General features: G+C 43.4%; 1 protein-coding gene across 4 annotated transcripts in view; it reads right to left on the bottom strand.

The window, feature by feature from the left end:
• Nucleotides 1-26920, bottom strand: part of DLG3 (discs large MAGUK scaffold protein 3) — a 77057-nt gene that overhangs the window by 14120 nt on the left and 36017 nt on the right. For all 4 annotated transcript variants that reach the window (XM_012934325.2, XM_055120252.1, XM_004615758.2 and 1 more), the window contains one exon: nt 23552-23666. In XM_012934325.2, the coding sequence (XP_012789779.1) occupies nt 23552-23666 (115 nt within the window). The remainder of the gene's footprint in view (nt 1-23551; nt 23667-26920) is intronic.

Consider the following 26920-nt stretch of genomic DNA (forward strand, 5'->3'; position numbering starts at 1 on the left):
AGAGAGGCAAAAAAGTACAATCGAAACAACATCTGCACATGTATGTTCATCGCAGCACTGTTTACAATAGCCAGAATCTGGAAAAAACCCGAATGCCCCAGAACGGATGACTGGTTGAGGAAACTTTGGTACATCTATACAATGGAATACTATGCAGCTGTTAGAAAAAAGGAGGTCAAGAATTTTGTAGTCAAGTGGATGGGCATGAAAAGTTTCATGCTGAGTGAAATGAGTCAGAAAGAGAGAGACAGACATAGAAAGATTGCACTCATCTATGGTATATAGAATAACAGAGTGGGAGACTAACACCCAAGAACTGTAGAAATAAGTACCAGGAGGTTGACTCCATGGCTTCGAGGCTGGCCTCACGTTCCGGGGAAAGGGCAACTCAGAGAAGCGATCACCAACTACATTGTAGTCGAAGGCCATGTGGGGGAAGGGAGTTGCGGGCTGAATGAGGGCTAGAGACTGAGCACAGCGGCCACTCAACACCTTTATTGCAAACCACAACAGCTAATTAGAGAGAGAAAACAGAAGGGAATGCCTTGCCACAGTGGCAGGGTGGGGTGGGGGGGAGATGGGATTGGGGAGGGTGGGAGGGACACTGGGTTTACGGGTGGTGGAGAATGGGCACTGGTGAAGGGATGGGTTCCAAACTTTGTATGAGGGAAGTATAAGCACAAAAGTGTATAAATCTGTAACTGTACCCTCACGGTGATTCTCTAATTAAAAATAAATAAATTAAAAAAAAAAATTCTAAGCTGACAGGATTTTGCCCCAGTTAAAAAAAAAAAATGGAATAGTGTGTGTAGGGGGAACAGCTGGAGGCAAATTTAAACCAAACTACAATTTTTGAGAATCCACTCATGGAGCTGGAAAGATAGTACAATGGGTAAAGTATTCACCCTGCATTCAGCCAACCCCAGTTCGAACCCCAGTACCACACACAGCCCCCCAGAGCACTGCCAGGAATGACCCCGGAGCACTGTTGGGTATAGCCTCAAAAGAGAAAAGTAAAAAACAGAATGCATGTTTGACTCTGCCATTGGTGAAGCTGGCTCTTTACACAAGTGCTCCCTTCTTGGAGAACAAACTCTCCTGCATTAAAGTCTCAATTGTTCTCATCCACTGGATCTTTCCTTAGTAAAAAGTTTATAGTTATTTTTTTCACTTCCAATTTAGATTCAAACGGCCTTCATATTCTCTGTATACACCTTTACACTCACAGCCCAGTGGATTTCCCAGAACTAGTACCAAGACTTAAACTTCCGCCTGCAAGATGGTAGTTTGTGGCTCAGCTGTAAACTACAAAGTAAAACACAGTATTTCCCCACATTATCAAATGAAACAAAGAATACAGAAGAATGTGTGGCAAGTGAAATATTCATCTACTTTTAAGCTTCTTGAAATAGAATCATTAAGTAATCAGTGCCAGGATATTTAAGAATGAAAATACCCAAACTCTGACAAAAATCCCTTTATTTCCTCCAATTTGGACAATTAAAACAGTACAGAGAGAAGCAAAGACCAGGAGACTCAGGAAGAAGTCAGCTAACAAGGTTTATTCCCAGCTCTGTACAACAGAATCAAATCTGAATCTGTTTGCACTGCATTAAAAAACAACACTATTTCCTAAAGCAAGTAAGGCATTTTTCTCCTAAAACACACACAGCAAAGATCTTAATCTAAGTGATAATGAGAAAAACGAAATATCATTACGCACTTCAAAGTCGAAAACAAATGTAGCAAGAAAATCAAGAGAACTTGGATTAAACGCAAATTAGTTTGGGGAAGGAAGATGTTAAAATGGATTAAGAGATTAGGGTAAAGTCACAGAAGATTAGAAGGATCACTGATTAAAGTTTTAAAAAGAGGGCTGGAGCAATAGTACAGCTGGTAGGGTGTTTGCCTTGCACACAGGCGACCTAGGTTCAATTCCCACCATTCCATATGGTCCCTGAGCATTGCAGCAGTAATGCAGTAATTCTTGAGTAAAGCCAGGAGTAACTCTTGTGCATCGCCAGGTATGACCCAAAAAGCAAAATAATAATAATAATAATAATAATAATAACAACAACAACAACAACGACAACAACTGTCATCCCATTGCTCATCGATTTGTTCGAGCGGGCACCAGTAACGTCTCTCATCGAGAGACTTATTGCTACTGTTTTTGGCATATCCAATACGCACGGGTAGCTGGCCAGGCTCTGCCGCGCGGGCTTGATACTCTCGGTAGCTTGCTGGGCTCTCCGAGAGGGGCGGAGGAATGGAACACAGGTTGGCTGAGTGAAAGACAAAAGCCCAGCCGCAGTGCTATAGCTCCAGCCCAAAACAACAACAATAATAATACAAAAGGGGCAACCCCATATACATTTTCACACAAAAGTATCCTACGTGACCTCTGGCAATAGCATACTTTTTGTTTGTTAGGAATCCAATTATTAACAATATTTTAAACATATAAGAGCTATTTTACTTTGGCGCTAGGGGCTAATCTCAGCCCAGTGCTAAGGAACCGTGAGATAATGGAGAAGGAAGAGGGGCCTCATGAATGAAGAGCATGCACTCAGCCCACTGAACCATCTCCCAAGAACCAGCACTTAAGATTTAAGACTAAGTCCTTTGCATAGTTTATTCAGAGCCAAGTCATTTTGTATGGACACAGGAAGACTGTAGTAAATGCTGGGCCAGCTACAGAGTACACGGGTTCAGGTGCTTGCCTTGCATATGACTGATCACAAGTCGATCTCTGACAGCGTTTCCATCTCCCAAGAAACACTGGCTATTGCTCAATGCCTGCCCCCACCAAGGAAATATTTCAAAAAGAAATACATGTTTCTAGATAATCTCTGAGGTGAGTTTGATACCTTACAGTATTGAAATGCATGAAAGACAAACTGAATAAAAACAAAATAAACGCAAATAAAGGTTAACAAGAACGCCAGGCCTCCATATTCTGAATTAACAATACTTTACTTTTACCCTTTCCTTGGAATTCACAGGTTCCTGAAGGAGAAAGGAATGGCATTGAACAGGAACACCTTCTCATTTCTCTCTAGAGAATCTATTTGTATTGGAGCGTCCCTGTCTCTTTCTACCCACAGGCATGGAGACCAAACCCCAACTGTCAAAGCCTCTGATAACTTTGTTTAAAAAAGTGTTTTTTTTCAAACATAAGCTAGGTTGCACATCTCTGGCTGCCGAGGAACCTGACCAGAGAAAGGCTGCATTCCTCTGCTGAAGTTCTCCTGCCAGAAGTTGTGATGCTCCTGTTCCAGTGCTCCCCGGCTGATCCAGTGCTTCCTGAAATTTATTGGACTCCTAATAGCTGCTCCCCTGAGACTCATTGCTGCAACCACTACAGATGCTGTTACAGGAACAGCTCTTCAGGTTTGATCCAGACTCTTCATTTCTTCAGAACAGGACTAAATGACTCTTATCTTTGGTGACTCATCACCCCTGGACAGTGCAGGACAATTGGACGCTTTACTATAGGCACTGCTCTGGGTCCTGGGTTTATGGACTGAAATTTCAGTACAACTAATAAGACTGTATTGTGATTCGAAATTGTGTTGTGATTTGGAATTGTTCCTCATTTTCAAATTTTGTGTTTTTGTAAAAAGGGGGAGATGTAGGATAACATAGCCTCAGGTAGTTTTGGTTTATTAGGTTACTCCCATCACAGTGCTCCCATTCCTCTGTGTTTATTTGTAACTTCTTTCTTTGTGTTCTGTTGACTTGTAAATATTGTTTTTCTCTTCTCCTTGAGTCCTTTGCATAGCTTATTCAGAGCCAAGTCCTTTTGTATGGACACAGGAAGACTGTAGCAAATGCTATGCTTTTGTAACCTGGGAGTCATTTGACTCTGCATGGTAGTTTCCTCCTGGGTGTCTGTTCTTTCTACCTAAGCCTCAGCTGCCCTTACTTCCTAGCACCCCTAAAGCAGGGTCCCGATAAGGAACAGGACAGACCCAGGGCAAGGGGTGAGTTATGCTACCCTGGAATAAGATGGGCCTGGCCAAAGTGCCTAATGCTTAACTGTAAGTTAAGAGCTTGGTCATGGACAAATGCTCTCATGATCCAAAAAGTAATAATTAGATTTGAATCTGCTAGGAATGATTAATCTGGTCTGAGCACTGTAGTCTGAGTCTGTGGCAAGATGTTGTCAGGAGAGCTGCCCTACTAGCCTGAATGTATCTCTTACTGTGTCCATACAAAAATAACTGGTATTAAGATGTTGATGGAGTTTTTGGACTGAGGAAAGCAGAAAAACACCTGACTAGGTATTTTGCCTGCTGGCAGTCAGGAAGGACTTTGGAATGCCCCTAGGTGGTGATTCCTTTGAACCCTTGGGCCCTCAGGAAGGGCTTTCTTATGTTGATTTTGCTACCCGACTGTGTGTAGCCTAGAGGGCAAGGTGGAGAGAGATACGGAAGGGGAGAGACCAGTGAAGAAGGAGCAGAATCCTGAGAGCCAGGATGGAAGAGTGAAGAGCTAGAGAGGAAGATGGGGGGGCGGGGCTCAGAGAGATTGGAACAGGCCCGTGGAGAGAATGGAGTAAAGGGCAACTGATCAATCAACCAGCTTGGCCCTGTTTCCTCTTTTGTCTGCCCCATGGCCTGGGTTGTCCTGGCTGGGCGAGCGGCCCCAGACGGACCCCCAAAAATCTGGGCACGGCCGATGGGGAGAGCCGCCACGGCTCTACCCCGGGGCACCCCTGGCAGGAGTTTTTTACATCAACAGTTATCACTGCAGGTTGAGAATGACAAATGCTTCATTTTTTTGCTTTTTAACCATAAAGCCACACATTCCTTACATTTTCCTAAAATTGTAAGTCAATTCAGAATATTCATATTCCCGTGGGGAAATTTATATAGAAAACACCGAGTTTGAGTCATTTACTCAGATGAGGAACAGGTTTGGTTCCAAGTTACCTGAAAAACAAGGAATTTCCCAATAATTTCCAAGACCATCTGAATTTTGTCTGAAGACTATGGACCAACAAAATAGATGTTTAGCTATCATTTAGCTTATAGACAGCAGTATATTTGTTTTTATTATAATTTTTAATGAAGGCAACAGGGTTTACAATAATATAAAGCTTATATGATTTAAGGCCACAACGCTACCACATCATACCCACCACGAAAAGCAAATATTCCTCTTCCAGTTTCCCCAGGACCTTCCAGCAAATTCCCTACCCCCTTGGAAAACGCAATATGTGCTCAGTCTTTGTGTTCATTGACCACTGTCTACTCCCTGGCTTTGTTTCTTTATATACCACATATGAGGGAGATCCGCTGGTATTTGTCTTTCTTCTGCTGACATTTCACTTAACACAACACCCTCTAATTCTATTGATGTTGTCGAAAAACATAAGTTCATCTTATGTTTTTCGACAACAAAGAGCATTGCACGTGTGTATGTGTTTTTGCATGTGTGTGTATACATACATATACCACATATTCTTTATATACTCATTTGCAAGTGGAAAAAAGGCAAAAAAGTTTTAAGAACACTGGCGCCAAAGAAGATATCTCAGATATCTCATCCCACTTCACATATAATAAAGACAACTCTTGCACCAATATTTAGTGAGTGTGGGTCTTCCCTTGATATTTTACACCAGGCTAAACATACCAAATTACTTTGTTACGATTTTTATGTATTCCAAATTCATGATGATCAATGTTTTTTTCTATAAATAAATACTTTTTTTTTTTTGCTTTTTGGGTCACACCCGGCAATGCACAGGGATCACTCCTGGCTCTTCGCTCAGGAATCACCCCTGGCGGTGCTCAGGGGACCATATGGGATGCTGGGAATTAAACCCAGGTTGGCCGCGTGCTATTGCTCCAGCCCCAAATAAATTCTATTTTTTGTCAGTTGAAATTTTGTTGAGTTAGGAGCTAGAAAATGTCCCCAAGGCTGATAAAAAAGCATGCTCAACAATGCCCAGTATCTCATCAAGAGCTGTTGCGTGGGCAACTCTCAGATCAGGACTCATAAATCTCAGGAAAACTTCATGAAGTCAGTCATATTAATTTTAAAAACAGAGCAAGAAACAGAGAAGGAGGAGCAGAGCGGTAGTACAGCTGGTAGGGCATTTACCTTTCAAACGGCAGAACCGGGTTGATCCCTCCCTGGCACCCTCTATGTTTCCCTGAGCCTGCCAAGGAGTGATTCCTGAGAGCAGACCCAGAAGTTGGCCCTGAGCACGGACAGGTGTTACAAGAGAAAGAGAGAGACAGAGAGACAGAGAGACAGAGACAGAGAGAGGAGCTAACTGTTCACTTGATATATTATGGGTTGGACAGACACTATAGGAGTTAAGATATTTGCTTTGCAATGCACCAGTCCCAGTTTGAGAACCCAGTCTGAATCCTTGATATTTCATATGGTCCGCTAAGAAGCACCAGGAATCACTCCTGAGTAGAGAGCCACCCCTCAGCACCTAGTGTGGGCCAACCTCCCCTCCAAAAGAAGACACCTTTGTTTCATTAAATACTTACTGAATTTACTTTATTGGGGGGATACTGTGTTCAGTAGAGAGAAGATGCAAAAGTAAAATCAGCCTGTGGCCTTGTAGACAATACTATCTGACCGAGCATGTTTAATGAGACGAACAATGGCAGGACAAACCAAGACCTAAAATAATTCAGAGGGAGCACAGATCACATCAAGTTGGGGAAATCTGTGAGCAAGAATTATTTTTTACCTGAGTATCAATGAATGTTCAAGACATCTAGAGGTAGAGATAGGGGGAGGTCCTTAGGCGTGAGGGAGTGGTATGAGAAAGGCTGGGAGGCATGCAGCCCTAGGTATATGTTAGGGTCAGCAATGTACCCTCATCCCCTCATTTGGCTAAGTAAGACACAAACACTTCAGGAGAGTGGTAGGCCCAGGCCTGCCTGAGGACAACATGCATTCATGTAGTTGACCTTCTGGAACAGGTTCTCATTTCCGTGTTTTTCCCCCATCAACACCAGGCTGAGCTTACATGTGGCAAGTAATCCAGTAAAAGACAACAGGAGCTGGTAGGAAAGCCAACCTTTCAACTGACATATTTTAGGTAAGAACACAACAACCAAAGCATGGAGCCCAGAGAGATAGTACATCCGGGAAGACACTTACTTGCCCTGCACACAGCCAACCAAGATTTAATCCCCAGCACCACATAAAGTCCTGGCCAGGAGTGCTCTCTTCTGGACCACAGATCCATAAGAAAACCATGAGTACAGCCAAGTATTATTCACCCCCACTCCAAGAAAAAGAAGTATGTAAATTAGACCTTAATAAATTTTGAAAAGCTACTGACTTCCTTAGTGATAGCACAGCGGGTAGGGCGCTTGCCTTGCACACTGCCGACCCAGGTTCGATTCCTTCGCCCCTCTTGGAAAGCCCGGCAAACTACTGAGAGTATCGAGCCCGCACGGCAGAGACTGGCAAGCTACCCATGGCATATTCGATATGCCAAAAACAGTAACAAGTCTCACAATGGAGAGACACATTACTGGTGCCCGCTCGAGCAAATCGATGAGGAACGGGGTGACAGTGACAGTGATTGACTTCCTAAGATCTTAAGAATCATGCTGAATTGCTACACAGGCGAGGTGGAGGGCTGGGGAGACGGGCTGGGGGTTTGAGAGGGAGGTTTGCTGTGGTTCTTGGTGGTGGAATATGTGCACTGGTGAAGGGATGGGTGTTTGAGCATTGTGTAACTGACACTTAAGCCTGAAAGCTTTGTAACTTTCCACATGGTGAGTCAATAAAAAATAAAAAAAAACTTAAAATTTTTTTAAAAAAGAATCATGCTGAATTGTGGTCACTTAACAGTACCAAACTCACTTAGGAATAGCCTGGAACTCCAGTGAAGTGATGGGAATGAGCCTTGTTATTAATGCCTCATATTAGGCCTAGTAAGGGAAGATGAAGTAAACACCCTTATCTATATCCTCCAGTCATGTCCCCTTCATCTTTAGGGTGAGCACTAGAGAAAATCAGGGCAAGGCAGATATCATCCATTTGAAATAAGACTGGGAACAAAATCCTACACATGCAAGACCCAAGTAACACAGATATAATCCTTCTAAGCCTCTGACTCAAAAACAGAAGTTAGGAGGGGAAAAAGAAAGTAATATACATTTGTCTCCGAACACCAAATGGAAGACTGTAATTATTCACCTGGGTTCCACCAATCCATTGTATGAGTATAAAGACAAGATATTGGAAAGGCAAGAAGCTGCCAGCCACCCATATTCTTTCTGGGTGTGGATAAAAACAAGTTTTGGAGGGCGCAAGTTAAAGACTGGTCAAGCTGGAGGGAAATTTTCAGTCAGGATAGAACAAAGCTTTATGGAACTATGACCATCCACTGTGTAAGATCACAGTGAATGGTCTACAGGTCTACAAAATATTGGTCAGGACGGGAATGGAGCTCAGCTTGCCTTATCCTGGGTTTGATTCCAGCACTGGCAATAAAAAAGAATATTTGTTAACCTTTAATGTGTTCCTCTTTGGTTATGGTCCTCTGTGAAGCAAAGGAGAGCAAAATACTGGGTTTTCCTTCAACTTTCCTAACTTTATGGCCAAGCCAGAAAAATATTGATTTACTGAAACAGAGTGAGTCCCAGGGCAAGTGTTGTATATGAAAGTGGGCAAAAAAGCGGCCTACCAGAGCCAAGTCACACCAGTACAAAAAGTGATTATTCGCTTCCTAGTATCTGCAGGCTGGGATTCCTATATGAATTTCAGCTCAGCAGCTTAGTTTTCATCTTCCCATTATTTTCAACTCAGCACCTTTAAATGTCACTACTGTCTGTCTTCCTAAGCAGCCACATTGTTTGGTATCTTAAAAGATCATGGGTAAGTGGTAACCTTACAAATAGCACCCTCTCAAAGGGGCACACAATGCCCCCAGGGATGACTGATGCAAGTGCTTTTGGGGATTTTGCCTAATCTTCCTTTTAGCTGGGACCTCACTGCCAGCTAGGAAAGCAGGAATATATTCAGCTCAAAGAAAACAGATCACCAGGAAAAAGTCTTTGCACTTCAGGGTCCAAAAAGATAGTCCAACAGGTAGAGCACAATAAGCAGGGCACTTGCCTTGCATGAAGCCAACCAAAGTTGGATCCCAGCATTGCTTATGGTCTCCCTGAGCCCTGCCAGAAGTAAATCCTGAGCACTACCTGATGTGTCCAAAAAAGTCTTTGCAGTTCAGATCCTAAGTTGTGATGTTTGGGTTTCAGAGATCCAAAGTATTCATTAACAATCTGGCCCTCACAGCCAATCTCCAGAGGTTCGGATGAGCCTCACCCATGAGGGAATCTGCTGAAAGACCCAGGTATTCGGGGCTTATGACCGAAATGCCCAGGCTCACACGGAGTCGGGAATGGGTGACCTCCTCGATGCCATTAAGCTCATTAACACCCATGATCCAGAGTCTCACAAATAAACCTCGAAAGAGGAAGAGAGCAACACGCTGGAGACATGCCACCGGACCCCATAGTCACCATCCGGTTAAAAATTTAATTCTAGTTGTATCACCCTATTTAAAATCTTAGAATTCCTGGAGGCTGCAGCTGCAAATGCATGCAGTAGCAAGCCATCTCATACTCTATACAAGGGCTTAGTTGCTCCAGGGTAATACAACGATTTTCAATTTGGTGTTGGAATATTGAATGTAATCAATTATTGTGAACATCTTTGTCACTGTCACTGTCATCCTGTTGCTCATCGATTTGTTCGAGCGGGCACCAGTAACGTCTCTCATTGAGAGACTTATTGTTACTGTTTTTGGCATATCCAATACGCATGGGTAGCTTGCCAGGCTCTGCCGTGCGGGCTCGATACTCTCGGTAGCTTGCTGGGCTCCCCAAGAGGGATGAACATCTTTATAAAAATCAAGTTAAATTTTTCATTAGAAATTGAGCTCCCATTTGACCCAGCAATACCACTGCTGGGAATATATCCCAGAGAAGCAAAAAAAGTATAGTCGAAATGACATCTGCATTTATATGTTCATCACAGCACTGTTTACAATAGCCAGAATCTGGAAAAAAAACTGAGTACCCTAGAACAGATGACTGGTTGAAGAAACTTTGGTACATCTATACAATGGAATACTATGCAGCTGTTAGAAAAAAGGAGGTCATGAATTTTGCATATAAGTGGATCAGCATGGAAAGTATCATGCTAAGTGAAATGAGTCAGAAAGAGAGAGACAGACATAGAAAGATTGCACTCATCTGTGGAATATAGAATAACAGAGTGGGAGACTAACACCCAAGAATAGTAGAAATAAGTACTAGGAGGTTGACTCCATGGCTTGGAGGCTGGCCTCACATTCTGGGGAGAGGGCAACTCAACTCAGATAGAGAAGGGAATACCAAGTAAAATGTGGTCAGAGGCCATGCGGGGGAAGGGTGATGCGTGCTGAATGTAGACTAGAGACTGAACACAGTGGCCACTCAACACCTTTATTGCAAACCACAACACCTAATTAGAGAGAGAGAACAAAATGAATACCCTGCCACAGTGGCAGGGTGGGGTGGGGGGAGATGGGATTGGGGAGGGTGGGAGGGATGCTGGGTTTATTTGTGGTGGGGAATGGGCACTGGTGAAGGGATGGGTTCTCAAACTTCATATGAGGAAACATGAGCACAAAAGTGTATAAATCTGTAACTGTACCCTCAAAAAAATTTTAATTTTTTTTAAATTTATAAATCTGTAACTGTACCCTCACGGTGATTCACTAATTAAAAATAAATTATAAAAAATATAAAATAATTTTAAAAATTAAATTAAATTTTTAAAAAATCCTCAAAAAGGAAAAATAATCTGGCCCAGCTACCATAGCCTCCTCTAAACAGGAATGCAAAGAAAACAGCAAGGAGTTAGGAAACTGGACAAGCAAGTTTCGAAAAGCAAAGTAAATAAGAGCACTTCAGTACTACCGCCTCAATGGCAAGTAAGTGGCTGCTTCCCCTGAATTCAACCAGCTTGAACTAATCTAGCTAGTGTGCTGTGGCCCTGACCATCTGTCTAGTGGGAAGCTTTGTCTGTCCCCTGTGTGGCCAGCAGCTCCTTTGGAACCCATCCCAAATGTCACCCATTTCGGTAAACCTTGCACTCTATCAACTTCCTTCTTCCAAACTCCTATGTACCTAGCTGTGCCCTTTCTCATATGGTCTATTTCCTGCTATTTCACTCTTTCCTATTGCATCACTCTCTGAGGACTGAGGCCATGTCTTATGATTGAGAAAGGTTAAAGATAACAGGCTGGGTTGGGGGCTGGGTGTACACAAGACACCATCTCAGTTACACCCAAATGACTGTCTCTCACAGTTTTCAAGTGGTTAAGGTCTAAGACACAGTGCTCAGACCAGAGAGACAGTATAGCAGGCAAGCATTTGCCTTGCATGTGGCCAGCTCCATTTCAAATCCCTGGTACTATATCTGACCCTCCACAAGCACCTCCAGGAGTAAGCCCTGAGCACTGCTGGTGTGACCTAAAAAAACCCAAAGGAGGAAAAAAAACAAACAGTAAGATACAGTGCTCTTCCTTTCGTCAGCGCAATAGGCTGAATGTATATGTATGAATCCTACCCAAATTCATAAGTTCAAGTCCTAAGGTGATGGAATGTGGAAGCGGGCCTTCTGACTTAGGTTTAGATGAGGTCATGCTGCAAGAAGCCTTCATTCAAGAAAAAGAAAACAGACCTTCCACCTTCACCTCAAACTCCATCTCCTTCCTCTCTCCTGTGGACCTGGAAATACCACATAAACAGCAAGAAGGCAGCTGGAAGGGATCCCTCATCAGAAACCAAACCTCTCAGCACCTACATTTTCTTTTTTAAATATTATTTTATTGAATCACCGTGAGATACAGTTACAAACTTTCATGTTTGAGTTACAATCATACAATGTTCAAACACCCATCCCTCTACCAATACACATTCCCCACCACCAATCTCCCCTTTCCCACCCTCCCCCTGCCTGCCTGGCAGACAATTTTCCCCATACTCTCTCTACTTTTGGGCATTAGGGTTTCAATATAGATACTCAGAGGCTATCACATTTGGTCCTTTATTTACTTTCAGCTCATATTTCCCATCCTGAACTATCCCTCCAACCATCATTGGCTTAGTGATCCCTTCTCTATTCCAGCTGCCATCTCCCCCCACTCATGAGGCAGGATTCCAACTATGGAGCAATCTTCCTGACCATGGTGTCTACTGTCTGTGGGTGAAAGTCTCATGGTATATTATTTTATACTCCACAAATGAGTGCACTCCTTCTATGTCTGTCCCTCTCTTTTTAACTCATTTCACTTAGCATGATACTCTCCATGTCTATCTACTTATAAGCAAATTCCATGACTTCATCTCTCCTAACAGCTTCATAGTATTCCATTGTGTAGATGTACCAAAGTTTCTTTAACCAGTTGTCTGTTTGCGGGCATTCAGGTTGTTTCCAGATTCTGGCTATTGTGAAGAGTGCTGCAATGAACATATAGGTACAAATGTCATTTCTACTAAGCTTTTTTGCATCCTCGGGATATATTCCTAGAACTGATACTGTGGGGTCAGATTGAAGCTCAATTTCTAGGTTTTGAAGGAATGTCCAAATTGTTTTCCAGAAAGGCTGGATCAGTGGGCATTCCCACCAACAGTGAAGGAGTGTCCCCTTTCCTCCACATCCAAGCCAGCACTGGTTGCTTCTTTTCTTTTGAATGTGTGCCAGTCTCTGTGGTGTGAGATGATATTTCATTGTTGGTTTTGATCTGTATCTCCAAAAAATGCGATATGGAGCATTTTTCATATGCCTTTGGCCATGTGTATTTCTTTTTTGAGGAAGCTTCTGTTCATTTCTTCTCCCCATTTCTGATGGGGTTGGAGGTTTTTTTTTCTTGTACAATTCTAATAGCATCTTGTATATCCTGGATATTAATCCCTTATCAGATGGGTATTGGGTAAATATTCTTTCCCATTTTTGGGGCTCTTTCTGTATTTTTTTCACTGTTTCTCTTGAAGTGCAGAAACTCTTTAGTTTGATGTAGTCCTATTTGTTTATATTTGTTTCCACTTGCTTTGTCAGTGGTGTTTCATCCTTAAAGATGCTTTTAGCTAGAATGTCATGGAGGTTCTGCCTATATTTTCTTCCATGTATTTTATGGATTCATGTCTGATATTGAGGTCTTTACTCCACTTTGATCTGACTTTTGTGCTTGGCATTAGACAGTCGGTGTTTTTTATTTTTTTTGCAGGTAGCTATCGAGTTTTCCCAGCACCACTTATTGAAGATGATTTTTTCACATTTCTTGATCCTTTGTCAAAGATTAAGTGGTCATATATGTGAGAGTCTGTGACAAAATAATCAACTCTGTTCCATTGGTCTGCAGGTCTGTTTCTTGCCCAATACCATGCTGTTTAATTACTACAGCAACTACATTTTCGATTTCTCAGTCTCCAGCAGTGTGAAAAATGTCTGTTAGGGGGGTGGGCCTGATCTGTGAGGATTTGTTATAGGAGCCCAAGTTGAGGCAGTCATAAAATATAACTAAAAGGACACAAACTATTTGAAAACTAAGCAGCAAACCCCTTGTCTGATTCATCTAAAGGCTGAACAGAAAAGCAATAAAGCAGCAGTCACAAATCAGCCATGGATTAGTAAGATTGTTAAAATTTTCCATCAGTTTCTTCAGAGTATTCTAAAAGCTGAAAGTTGAGTCCTCAATTAGACACAAGATGGTCAGTGTCAGAGAAACAAGAGTAGCCAGCAGTGAGTCAGGCGGCCCTGGCACGCCTTAAAGGGAAGAACAGGGAAAGGAGCTAGCTGTTCTTCTTAGATCACTTCAAAGTCATGGGCTTGAGAGAGAAACTATGAAGGTAGCGAACCACTCAAGGAGTATTCAGCCCCATATGTATGAACATCACCCCCAACCTCCGCAACTGTGCCCAAATTGCTAGCCCTGTGCTTCAGTGCTTTCTACGTGGCAGGGGCTTAAGTAAACATAAGGTTTAGTTGTTCAAGTGAAACCCTAAATGACACCCAAAAGATTATTCCTAAGCATTCTGATGGCTTGTTAAATACATTTCCCCAAAACCTGTTGAGTCCAAATCAATAGAAAAGTATGGAAATCTGGATTTTCCTAGTATACCAGCTGGGTTCTTTAGTTTTGAAGCCATACCTTCTGGTGGTTCAGGGACAACTTCCAGTGGTACTTGGGAGACCATGTGGTGCTGGGAATTAAATCTGGACCTTCCACATGCAAAACACAGGCTCCAGTCCTTCAAGTCATCTCACCAGCCCTGCCACCTGATTCTTATCAGCAACTTTGGAAAATATTGAAAGAGCCATGCATGCATCAACCAGGTGGAAATTCTAGTTGTAGAATTTCTTAGTGTCTACTAGAACCTCAACTTTCTCATGTAAGAATTGAGAACAATAGCGTATGCTTCATAGCTTCATTGAAAGTATTTTCAAGCAACTTTAACAAAGGTCTTGATGTTCTCCAAAAGTCCATTCCGCTTGATCCTGACAGCACTGTGGGAACTATTGAATATCTTTAGGCAGGTCATGCCCAGATGGTTTCTTTTAGGGGGAGAGGACTGGGGTTCTCCTGGAAGCACTAAGAGGCTACTCCTGGCTCTGTTCTCAGGGGTTACTCATGGTGGTTCTTGGGGAACCATATGTGATGCTGGAGTTCAACCCAAGGTAAGTGATGTGCAACACAAATGCCTTATGCATGTACTTTCTCTCTGGCCCTCCAGATTTTTTCTTTAGTCTCAATCCCCCTGCAGTAAATATCCCTGGCAAACAGTTGACCAGCCTCTTCTGTAACACTTTCAGAGACAGAAGATGAAATTCAGTCTCTGGAAGCAATCCATTCCATTTTCAGACAATTTAATCATTAACTCTTTCTTCCTTATATTGAGCTAAGATCTGCCTTGGGTGACAGAACAAATCTAATTCCTCATCCACATGAGATGGTGATGCAATTAACTTGGATTTAAAAAGTGAGGAGGGAAGGTGGGGGAGTCCATTTTGAATACACTACATGTTCAAGGCCTTGGCAAAACAGTTTCATGTGCATATCCAGCAAGTCAGGTCTGAATCTCAAAAAAGAGATCAGCAGTGTTATCTCTATCAGTGTTTCTCAAAATTTTCCTGATTTTAGCCCCCTTCTGACCTTGTTTCCTTCCTATGTCTACCTCCCGTCCCTGTTCTGTGGCAATAGTTGGCTCTAATCTCAGGTCATGACTTCCAATTTATGAAAGTTATATCTGTGCCCCACTCCCCAATAATTTCCTGGGGGATCATAGGAAGCAAAATAGTCTCTAGTAGAGAAATAGTAATCTGTAAAACAACAGGATTTAAATTTGTGAAAATAAATGGCACTGACACTTTCGGAGGCAGAGCTGATGAATGATACTGAGGAATGGTCAATAGAAAAACCAAAGACTAGGGACTAGAGAGAGAGTTCAGAGAGTCAGGAACTAGCCTTGCATACAGCTGACCCAGGTTCAACCCCTGGCATCCCATATGATCTCCAGAGGCCAACAGGAGTGATTCCTGAGTGCAGAGCCAGGAGGAAACCCCAAGCACCACTAGGTGTGGCCCAAAACAAACAAACCCAAAAATGTGGGCAATTCATGGAAACATATGTGATGAAGAGGTGAGACCAATGACAAATCATTGGTGAACCTATTAATGAATTTCATGATTTACCCTTAAGATGGGCTGGAGTGATAGCACAACGCTAAGGCGCTCACCTTGCATGTGGCAGACTGTGTTTGATTCCTCCACCCCGAGATACACCGAGAGTATCGCGCCCGCAAGGCAGAGCCTAGCAAGCTACCCGTGGCATATTCGATATGCCAAAAACTGTAACTGCAAGTCTCACAATGGAGACGTTACTGGTGCCCGCTCAAACAAATTGATGAGCAATGGGATGACTGTGAGTGTGACTGTGATCCTTAAGATGGCCTGGAGCGATAGCACAGCAGGCAGGGTGTCTGACTTGCATGTGGCCAACCCAGGTTCAATTCCTCCATGCCTCTCAGAGAGGCTGGCAAACTACTGAGAGTATCCTGCCCACATGGCAGAGCCGGTCAAGCTACCTGAGGCATATTCAATATGCCAAAAACAGTAACAAGTCTCACAATGGAGACGTTACTGGTGCCCGCTCGAGCAAATTGATGAACAATGGGATGACAGTGACAGTGACAGTGATCCTTAAGATTGCTGGGCTTCTGCTCCTCCTTTGCTTAGAATCACACCACTGTACTAAAAAGCAGATTCACACTTTCTTTCCTACTGCAAGAGAAGTGATTTAAGAAATAGCAGCATAGGGCTGGAATGACAGTTCAGCGGGGAGGGCATTTGCCTTGCACACAGCCAATCCAGGTTCAGTCCCCAGCATCCAATATAGCCCCTTGAGCACCTCAGGGAGTAATTCCTGAGTGCAGAGCCAGGAATAACCCACGGCATAGCCGAGTGTGACCCAAAAAGCAAAAAGAAGTAGCAGCTTGGAGCCAGACAGATAATACAGAGGTTAACACACTTGCCTTGCATATAGCTAACCTGGGTTCATTCTCCAGTACCACATATGGCTCCTCAAGTCCTGTTAGAAATGATGAATGATCCCTGAGCACAGACCCAGGAATAAATCCTGAGCACAGGGTTTATTACAGAGTGTGGTCCAAAAAAAACAAAGTAGCAGCTAGTCAAAGAGATGGATCTACAAGGGTTATGGCACTGACCTTGTTTGACAACTAGCACAGCACATCCCTGCCTGAGCACAGAGCCAGGAATAGCCTGAGCACAGCGAGGACTCGTCCCTGAATCAATCAATTAATAATAAGCAACAAAAGCAGTGTAAAGAGGAAAGTTTATAGCTCTACAAGCATTCCTTGGGAAGGAAAAGAGAGCCCATATAAGAAACCTAAACTCACAGCTTAAGAGCTTAGAGAATGACCAACAAAAGGACCCCAATCCAAAGAGAAGAAAGGAAATAATAAAACTCAGAGCAGAAATTAATGAGATGGAAACCCAAAAACAATCCAAAAGATCAATGAAACCAAAAGCTGGTTCTGCGAGAAAATAAACAAGATCCATAAACCTTTAGCAAGACTCACAAAGAAAGGGAGAGAGAGAATACGCTAATAAACTGAATCAGAAATGAAAAGGGGGACATCACAACAGAAATGACAGAAATTCAGATGATCCTCAGGGATTACTTTGAGAAGCTTTATGCCATGAAACAAGAAAACCTCGAGGAAATGGATAAATTCCTGGATTCCTATAGCCTCCCAAGGCTGAACCAAGAAGACCTGGAATACCTGAACATATCTATCACCATCAAGGAAATTGAAATGGTAATAATAAAGTCTCCCCAAGCACAAAAGTCCTGGCCCAGATGGATTCACTAGTGAATTCTTCCAAATCTTTAAAGAGGACTTACTCCCATCCACTTTAAGCTTTTCTAGAAAAATGAAATTATCAGAAACACTTCCAGTTTCTATGAAGCAAATATCACCCTGATACCAAAAGCAGAAAGAGACACCACAGCGAAAGAGAATTACAGTCCGATATCCCTGACGAACACAGATGCTAAGATCCTCAACACAGTATTAGCTAACAGAATCTAACGACTCATCAAAAAGATCATACACCATGACCAAGTAGGATACATCACAGGGATGCAAGGACGGTTTAACATTCTGAAATCAATCAACATAAGCCATCATATCAACAAAAGAAAAGAGAAAACCATATGATCATATCAATAGATGCAGAGAAAGCATTTGACAAGATCCAGCACCCGTTTATGATGAAAACCCTCAGCAAAATGGGCATCAAAGGAACATTCCGCAATATCGTCAAAGTCATTTACTGCAAGCCCATGGCAAGCATCTCAATGAGGAAAAACTAAAAGCCTTCCCTTTAAGATTGGGCACAAGACAAGGCTGCCCGCTCTCGCCACTCCTATCCAATACAGTACTGGAAGTACAGGCCATAGCAGTTAGGCAAGAAAAAGATATCAAGGACATACAGATACAAAAGAAAGAGGTCAAGCTATCACTATTTGCAGAAGATATGATACTATACTTAGAAAACCCTAAAGACTCTATTGAAAAGAGTCTTTATTGAGTCCTAGAAACAATAGTTTGGTATAATAAAGTGGCAGTCTACAAAATCAACAGCCAAAAGTCCCTGGCTTTCGTTTATTTTACTTTTTTGCTTTTGGGGTCACACCCAGCAATGCAGAGGGGTTAATCCTGGCTTTGCACTCAGGAATTACACCTGGCAGTGCTCAGGGGACCATATGGGATGCTGGGGATCGAACCCAGATCAGCTGCATGCAAGGCAAGTGCCTACCTGCTATACTATCGCTCCAGCCCCAGTTGATGGTTTTCTTATATACAAAATAACGAAAAAGAAGAAAGAGACATTTAAAAAACAATCCCATTCACAATAGTACATCAGAAAATCAAGCACCTTGGAATCAACTTAACCAAAGAGGTGAAGGACCTATACAAGGAAAATTACAAAACACTTCTTCAAAAAATATAAGAGGGCACTAGGAAATGGAGAAACATCTCTGTCATGGATAGTTAGGATTAACATTATCAAAATGGTAATACTGCCCAAAGCACTATACAAATTTAATGTGGTCCCTATCAGGATACCCATGACATTTTTCAAAGAAATAGACAAAACACTCCTGAAATTCATACGGAACAATAAACCCCCAACGAATAGTTAAAGCAATCCTTGGGAAAAAGAAGATGGGTGGCATCACTTTCCCCAAATTCAAACTCTACTACAAAGCAGTAGTAATTAAAACTGCATGGTATCAGGCTAGAAACGGACCTGCAGACCAATGGAACAGAGTTGAATATCCTGTCACAGACCCTGAAATATATGACCACTCAATATTTGACAAAGGAGCAAGAAATGTGAAGTGGAACAAGGAAAGCCTTTTCAACAAGTGGTGCTGGGAAAACTGGATAGCTACCAGCAAAAAAATGAACTCTGACCTCTATCTAATGCCGAAAATTCAGATCAAAGTGGATTAAAGACCTTAATATCAGACATGAATCCATAAGGTACATAGAAGTAAATGTAGACGGAACTCTCCATGACATTGAAGCTAAAAGCATCTTTAAGGATGAAACGCCACTGACCACGCAAGTGGAAGCAAACATAAACACATGGACTACTACATCACATTAAGAAGTTTCTGCACTTTATGGCTAGAGGAACCAGTTGGGATGGGAGACACATGCCGAAAGTAGCTAACGGACCAAACATGATGACCTCTCAGTGTCTGTGTTGCAAGCTATAATACCGAAATAGAGAGAGTATGGGGAATATTGTCTGCCTTAGAGGAAGAGGGAGAGTGGAAAAGGCGGGGTATACCGGGAATATTGGTGGTAGATTTCGTGCACTGGTGGAGGGATGGGTGTTTGATCATTGTGAGATTGTAACCCAAACATGAAAGCTTGCAACTATCTCACGGTGATTCAATGAAATTTTAAAAATTAAAAAAAGAGAAGTTTCTGCACTTCAAAAGAAACAGTGACCAAAATACAGAAAGAGCCCACAGAATAGGAAAGAATATTTACCCAATACCCATCTGATAAGGGATTAATATTCAGGATATACAAGACACTAGTAAAATTGTACAAGAAAAATCCTCCAACCCCATCAAAAAATGGGGAGAAGAAATGAACAGAAGTTTCCTCAAAAAATACATACACAGGGCCAAAAGGCACACAAAAAAGTGCTACACATCACAGTCATCAGGGAGATGGAAATCAAAACAACAATGAGATATCATCTCATACAATAGAGACTGGCACACATTCAAAAGAACAAACTCAACCAATGCTGGTGTGGATGTAGGGGAAAAGGGACACTCTTTCACTGTTGGTGGGAATGCTGACTGGTCCACCCTTCTGGAAAACAATATGAACACGCCTTAAAAACATAGAAAATGAGCTTCCATCTGACCCCACAATACCACTTCTGGGAATATATCCCGAGGATGCAAAACAGCACAGTAGAAATGACATTTGTACCTATATATTCATTGCAGCACTGTTCACAATAGCCAAGATCTGGAAACAAACCGAGTGCCCTAGAACAGATGACTGGTTAAAGGAACTTTGGTACATCTACACAATGGAAGACTGCAGTTCTTTGGAGAGACGAAGTCATGAAATTTGCTTATAAGTGGATAGACATGGAGAATATCATGCAAAGTGAAATGAGTCAGAAAGAGAGGGACAGACACAGAAGGGCTGCACTCGTTTGTAGACTATAAAATAACATCACATGAGGCTGACACCCAAAGACAGTAGATACAAGGGTCAGAAAGACTGCTCCATAGCGCAAGGCCTGCCTCATGAGTGGAGGGGAGAAGGCAGATGGAATAGAGAAGGGATCACTAAGAAAATGATGGCTGGAGGAATCAGTAGGGATGGGAGATGTGTGCTGAAAGTAGATAATGGATCAAACATGATGACCTCTCAGTGTCTGTGTTGCAAGCCATAATGCCCAAAAGTAGAGAGAGAGTATGGGGAATATTGTCTGCCATGGAGAGAGAAGGAGGGCGGGAAAGGGGGAGTATTCCGGGGATACTGGTGGTGGGGAATATGCACTGGTGGATGGATGGGTGTTTGATCATTGTATAATTGTAACCCAAACATAAAGCCTGTAACTATCTCGCAGCGATTCAATAAAATTTTAAAATATCAGTAATAAGCAACAGCAGAAATACACATAAGTACAACCTAGATGTTCAAACAAGCTTCTCCAAATAAGCTCCCCCACATTACGGTCTACTCCAGGAGAGTGATCACAGTAAGTTCCTTTCTCTTTTGAGCCTGAGAGTGAGTATAGCAGGGTGCTAACCTCGCAGTGGACCAACATGGGTTTGATCCCCAGGACCCCATATGGTCCCCCCTGGACCTCCACGAATGGCCTCTGTGCTGCACTGAGTCAGGAGTATTTGTGAGCAATGCATGGTGCTGCCCATACAGAAACAATTTACCTTTCACACTGCATTTGCCCAACTTACCGAATCACTGATTTTTCACACAATACGTTACTAACCTCAGAAGGAACTACTTCTTTTCCCTGAAACATAGTTTGGCAATGTGGTCAGCAGGGGCAACAAAAGTTTAAGAGATATGGCTATCAAAAACGGTGCCTGTGCGATCTGGATTCAGGGGAAGAGCAGATTATATAAACTGAGGCTCCCCCCCTCCTTTCGGCGAAATCCAGGACCCTCCCACCTCGTCATTCTTTTTCAGGACCAGGAAGGGTGTTCAGTCTTTCAGTGCGGAGTTAATGCCCCACTCCCCCTGCCCCGGCAGGGAGGGATCTAGCACAGGATAGGCGGAGTGGGGAAATCTAAAAATAAAGCTCTCCAAAGAAACTGTCTTGCCTAAAGAGCAGCTTCCCACGCACACTGGAGCACCACATCTGCGGGGGCTGGAAAGCACAGAACGGAACAAACCTGACCAAGTCACATTAGTATTACCCCTTTTATGAGGGGTAATAAAGCACATTTCAGATTGCCCCCACCAGCACCCTCGGAGTCTAGACTGTAGATCTGGGGCAAGGGCTTACTGATACAAAATAGGAGATGGGAAAAAAAATCACTAGGCAAAGACTAGTCCGAGCTACCTTCCATGCCTGACCCTTCACAGGCAGAGGTGAGCAGAACACTTAAGAAAGCGGCTCCCAACACGCAAGATGTGAAGTTCAGGGTTCATTTTAGAAAAGACCACAGGGGACTCAAGGGGACTTCAGCTCAGTGCCGGGCTCCTGGGGCCAGAGAGACAGTATAGGAGATAAAGGATTTGCCTTGCATGCAACCCACCCGGATTTAAAAATGGGCACTACATCTGCTTCCCCAAGCACCACCAGGGGTCACTGCTGAGCAGAGCCAGGAATAGCCCCAGAGCACTGCTGTGTGAGGCCCTTCAAAAAAACAAACTGAAAAAAGAGGCTGGGCTCCCTTAGTTCTACTTCCTGCTGTAGGGTCAGAAACTGCCTAACTTAGGAATAAAGGAAAGCTACCACCAGAAGAAAAAGGGCAATTCACTACGTACTTGAGTTCATCATCTCAAACTGAAAAACCAAGCAACCCTCCCTTGGCCAAGATAGAAAAATGTAGACCCTGTCACCCAAGCAGGTATCCAAGGCCATTAGAAAAAGTTCAACCCATGAGTTTGACACTACACTATACCCAAGCTAACACACAAAGGAGCCGCCTCTGGTTCTGGGGAGTAACCCTACCACCTGTTTATCTGAGGGTATCCACTGTGTATCTCATACAATACCTTTTTTAAAAATTTTATTTTATTGAATCACCTCATACAATATCTTTGCAGCAGACTATGGCTTCTTCAAGAAGCCCAGGCAGGAAAATCTACGAAAATTGCATCAGGAGTCCATAGTGCACATTTAGCAGTACAAAGAAGTTTATACTTTGACCTAACAAAGGATTATAGCGTGCCTCAAGGGTCAGAAGCTCACCCTTAGACACTAAACTCTAAACAGCTTTCACAGCAATACAGTCAGTGATATATATCTGTTCCCTCCGTCCACCCTTCCTGAGGAAGGTCCACCATCCTGTCCCATGATTCAGATAGAGCAGACCAGTGCAGTGGTGAGTAATTCAGCACAGTAATAAAACAAATGACCATAATGTAGCGACCTGTTATTCCTTGGTCTCTTTGGGAAAAAAAACCCTGTGTTGGGTTGGAGACATAGTTCAATGGGTTGAGTAAATGCTTCACATGAGGGAAACCCACGCTCAATCTTTGGGGTGCTCCATAGACCCCAGCACTGCTGAGTGTGGGAAAAATGAGGAGAAGAGAGAGGAGAAAGAGAGGACTGGGCAACAGTACAACAAGCAGAGCGCTTGCCTTGCACACAGTCCACCTGAATTTAATCCCCAGCATCCCATATGGTCCCTCGAGCCCACCAGGAGTGATCCCTGAGCACAGAGACAGGAGTCAGCCCTGAGCACCACCAGGTGTGGCCCGATAACAAAAAAAAAAAACGAAATGAAAAGAGAGAGAAAAGACAAGCAGACAGACAGACAGAGACCCTTGTACCAGAACATAATGAGAGCTGAGCTGCTTGGATACAAACCCTGGTGTCTATTTTGCATATGTGGAAGGTAGATTGCCAAGTTTTCCCCTCAAATCACAGATTGCAACCCGAGTACTTTGAACACTTGAGTGCTATTTGAATGCTGACTAGCAACAATCACACAACAGTCTTCCACAATTAGAGCAAACTGAAATGTTCCCATCCTGAGTCATTCATGCGCGAAAAGGAAGAAGTCAGATCATAAAAGGGAGGAGATGCTGACCATAAAGTACACAAGCGATAAGTGTTGCTTTAGCGCTGGGAGTACACACACCCTACCCCACTAGTTAAACAAGAAGGGCTGGGTCAGCACGGAGCCCCAGCCCCTGCGGCCCACAGCACCAGATCTGGAGCGCTGAGGACAGCTTACCTGACATACAAGGACCTCTTCTCGCTGGTGCGGAGCGACCCGGACCCAGAGCTCATACTGCTGTTCATCATTTGTTCTCGCAAGTCATGGATCTTGGATTCAAAGCGACTATACTCTGTCGGGGAGACAAGAACAAGGACAAGGAAAATGAACCCAAGGAGCCACACCAAGTCAGCAGATCGGTGGCCAAGAAGCCAAGAGGACACTTGGCTCGCGACAACTTAGTTAACCTTTGCTTAGATAAGCAGAGTCCCTCCCCCTCGTATAGAAAAACAGGCATCTCTCCACCCACCCCCACCTCCTCAACACAAGGAAAGAGTACACCTGAAAAAGGAGTCGCTTGGACATATACAATGGGAAACAGCTTTCATCTGCCTGGAAGTCCCACTGAGCCTTAAAAAACAACTGTACACGCGCTCAGCTGCAGCTTTCATAAAGCTCCGGGGCGGGCACTAAGGCCCAAGGAGAGCAGATGGGAAAGGAGACTTTCCCAAAAAGTAGATATCACTGAACAGATGGCTCAGCCATGCAGGATGGGTGGGGGGGAGGCTGGGGGGAGGGAGGCTGGGGGGTGGAAAGGACCTGCGGCCATTATATCAATGTTAAGCAAGAAAGACAATGTGTTTCTAGATGGGGATTTTGTTGTTGTTGTTGTTGGGACAGGGGGCAACTCAAATAGATACAAAAGTGAAAACGAACCAGCCAAACCTCACACTCAGATGAGCTAACAAAGTTCTTGTGAGTTACTTCTCTTTTAACAGCTTCTATTCACCTCAATAAGAACGCAGCAGGAAAGCATAGATCTGCCTAGACCGAGAAGCCTTGCGGACACCGCTCACCAAAATCACGTCATTACCGGGCTCCTAAATCCATACCCGGCTTCTGGAAAAGTGACTACAGACTTAAAACCAATTTAAGAAAACCTGACATTTGGTGAGGAGGGCGGACATACCTGAGATGATAACAATATTCCTCTAAAACGTTAACATTTGCATTCCTATAAACTACTGTTCCCTCAATTAATTAAAAAATGCATATGCAAAAAAACCCAAAATCAGTTTTAATAAAAAAATAACTCTAGGCATGCGGTTATAAAACCCTTTTTCCAAGGGCTGCTTTGCTGTAATTGAAACACGATATCCACATTTAATACACACACATTTATACACCATTTTCAGGTCTATAACTGCCTCGTAAAAAATGAGTGATCTCTGAGGCAAGACTGGGGAAATGTCAGACAGGTATCCTTCACTCGAACAAGCTGATTTTTTTTTATTTTATTGAATCACCATGAGATAGGTACAAGCTTTCATGTTTGGGTTACAATCTCACAATGATCAAACACCCATCCCTCCACCAGTGCACATTCCCCACCACCAATATTCCGGGTATACCCCCCTTTCCCACCCTCCCCCTGCCTCTAAGGCAGACAGTATTCCCCATACTCTCTCTCTACTTTTGGGCATCATGAAACAAGCTGATTTTTAAGGAAGCCAAAATTTTTACCCAAGTTTGAAGGTTGGAGAACTTCTTTTAAAAATAAACACATTTTCGGGAGAAACGAATTCCACAAAAGCACTTCCATGAGCCACTCAGGGCTGGCATGAAGCAACCCCATCTAGTGTGTATGACTCTACAGGCAGAAAACAAAACACCTGTTCCAACACCTGACGCTCCCCTCCCCCTTCTCTCGGCAAAGCAACCTGACCTTCAGCTGGATATAAAGGGAAATGCTAAAGAACCTAAGGAGGTGATAAAGGAGTTTCAACTGAGGCGAATAAACGCTTCTGGATAATTTTTTTGTTCCCTCCAGCCCCAATGAAGCCAACTGGTTAAATTCAAGTGCACTTTCATTCATGGTGCACTGGTATTATGGTGATTTGTCCTCATTACCTACTCCAGTGCCTGAAATTCAACAGGAAGCAGTTAAGTCCATGACTCACCCATTAAATAATGCCTGGGGGAGGGAGGAAGACAGCAGCTGGACAAAGTCCCTGCTCTGAGTTAGAAGACAACATCAGTATCAACGAGGCATCCCAATCTAAAGGCAGAGCGAGGTGCCCAGTGTCGCAGAGACCCTGCGCTTTCCGAGACAGAGCCAATGGGGAGTGCGGTCACCTCCAGTCACAGCGGGGCTCAGCCCCCCACCGGGGCCCTTCGTGATTCAACTCCAAACTCATAGGCTGACATAACTGGGTAAAGCAAAGATTTCTAACCCGGAAATACTTACTTGGGAAGATCAGATTTAAGGCAGCAAGAAGCACTGAACCCAGGGGGGAAATACACCTTCAGGAAATAAATCCTAAGCCATGTTCTCTCTGACAATTGATTTATATTCCTTCTTTGGAACTGACTTATCCACTGTCCACTGAACTTCAACTTAGCAACAGGTTAGGGAAGTTGCTTAGTAACTATGTTTCTTTAAAAACCCTTTAGAGAGGCTGGAGCAATAGTAGTGAAGGTAGGGCGTTTGGGCGTTTGCCTTGCACACAGCCGACCTGTGTTTGATCTCTGGCATCCCTGAGCACACAGCCAGGAGTAATTCCTGAGTGCAAGCCAGGAGTAACACCCGGGCATTGCCTGGTGGGACCCAAAAAGCCAGAAGAAGAAAATAAAATTAAAATCCTCTTTAAAAAAGGTGGCGGGATGGGGGGTGTTGGGGCAGGGACGGGGAGTGGGTGAATCAGAGGGGACCCTGTGGCAAGGGTCAAAGGATAAGGACACTGGTGGGAGGGAAGTGACACTGGAGAATGCTGTATTCAAGAAAACCTAGCATTGTCAATAGTGTAAAATCGTAAATTGTAGCAGCTAAAATTAATTTTTTTGAAAACCACCAAACCACCGTTTTTCTCCTCCAAGCTCCTAATGCAAGGTTGAAAATGCTGAAACAAAGGGACCAATCAAGGACTGGAGTTGTGGTTTGCTGGCTGATGACCCACGCTGCATGTGGAGGACCTGTTTTCGATCCCTGGCACAGTCCACGCATGCACACACGGGAAACAGAATTCCGAACAAATACCAAGTTTTAGCTTTAAGGATTCCACTTTATTTTTAGTGCCACTAAGACTGCAAATCTATCCAACTCAGTTTTACTCATTTTCCCCCAGAGTCCAGGTCTCCGTTTGCTATTGGTAGAGTTATCTAATGTCCAAGAGGCAGAGCTGCCTCTGAATAAATGACTGTTGAGTAAATGAAGAGCACATGAGAAACGGGGCCCAAGTCAGTGCTTCTGCTCTCAAACCAATAAACCCAACGGTTTATAAAAGTGAATGCTGCCAGCTTCACTGAGGGCATAGAAAGGTTAAGATGGAGGGTTTTTTTTCCATTTCAGTGTTTTGGTTTCGGGTCGCACCTGGCAATACTCAGAGG

The sequence above is a fragment of the Sorex araneus genome, chromosome X, assembly GCF_027595985.1.
Source record: "Sorex araneus isolate mSorAra2 chromosome X, mSorAra2.pri, whole genome shotgun sequence".
In the NCBI taxonomy this organism is placed as follows: domain Eukaryota; kingdom Metazoa; phylum Chordata; class Mammalia; order Eulipotyphla; family Soricidae; genus Sorex; species Sorex araneus.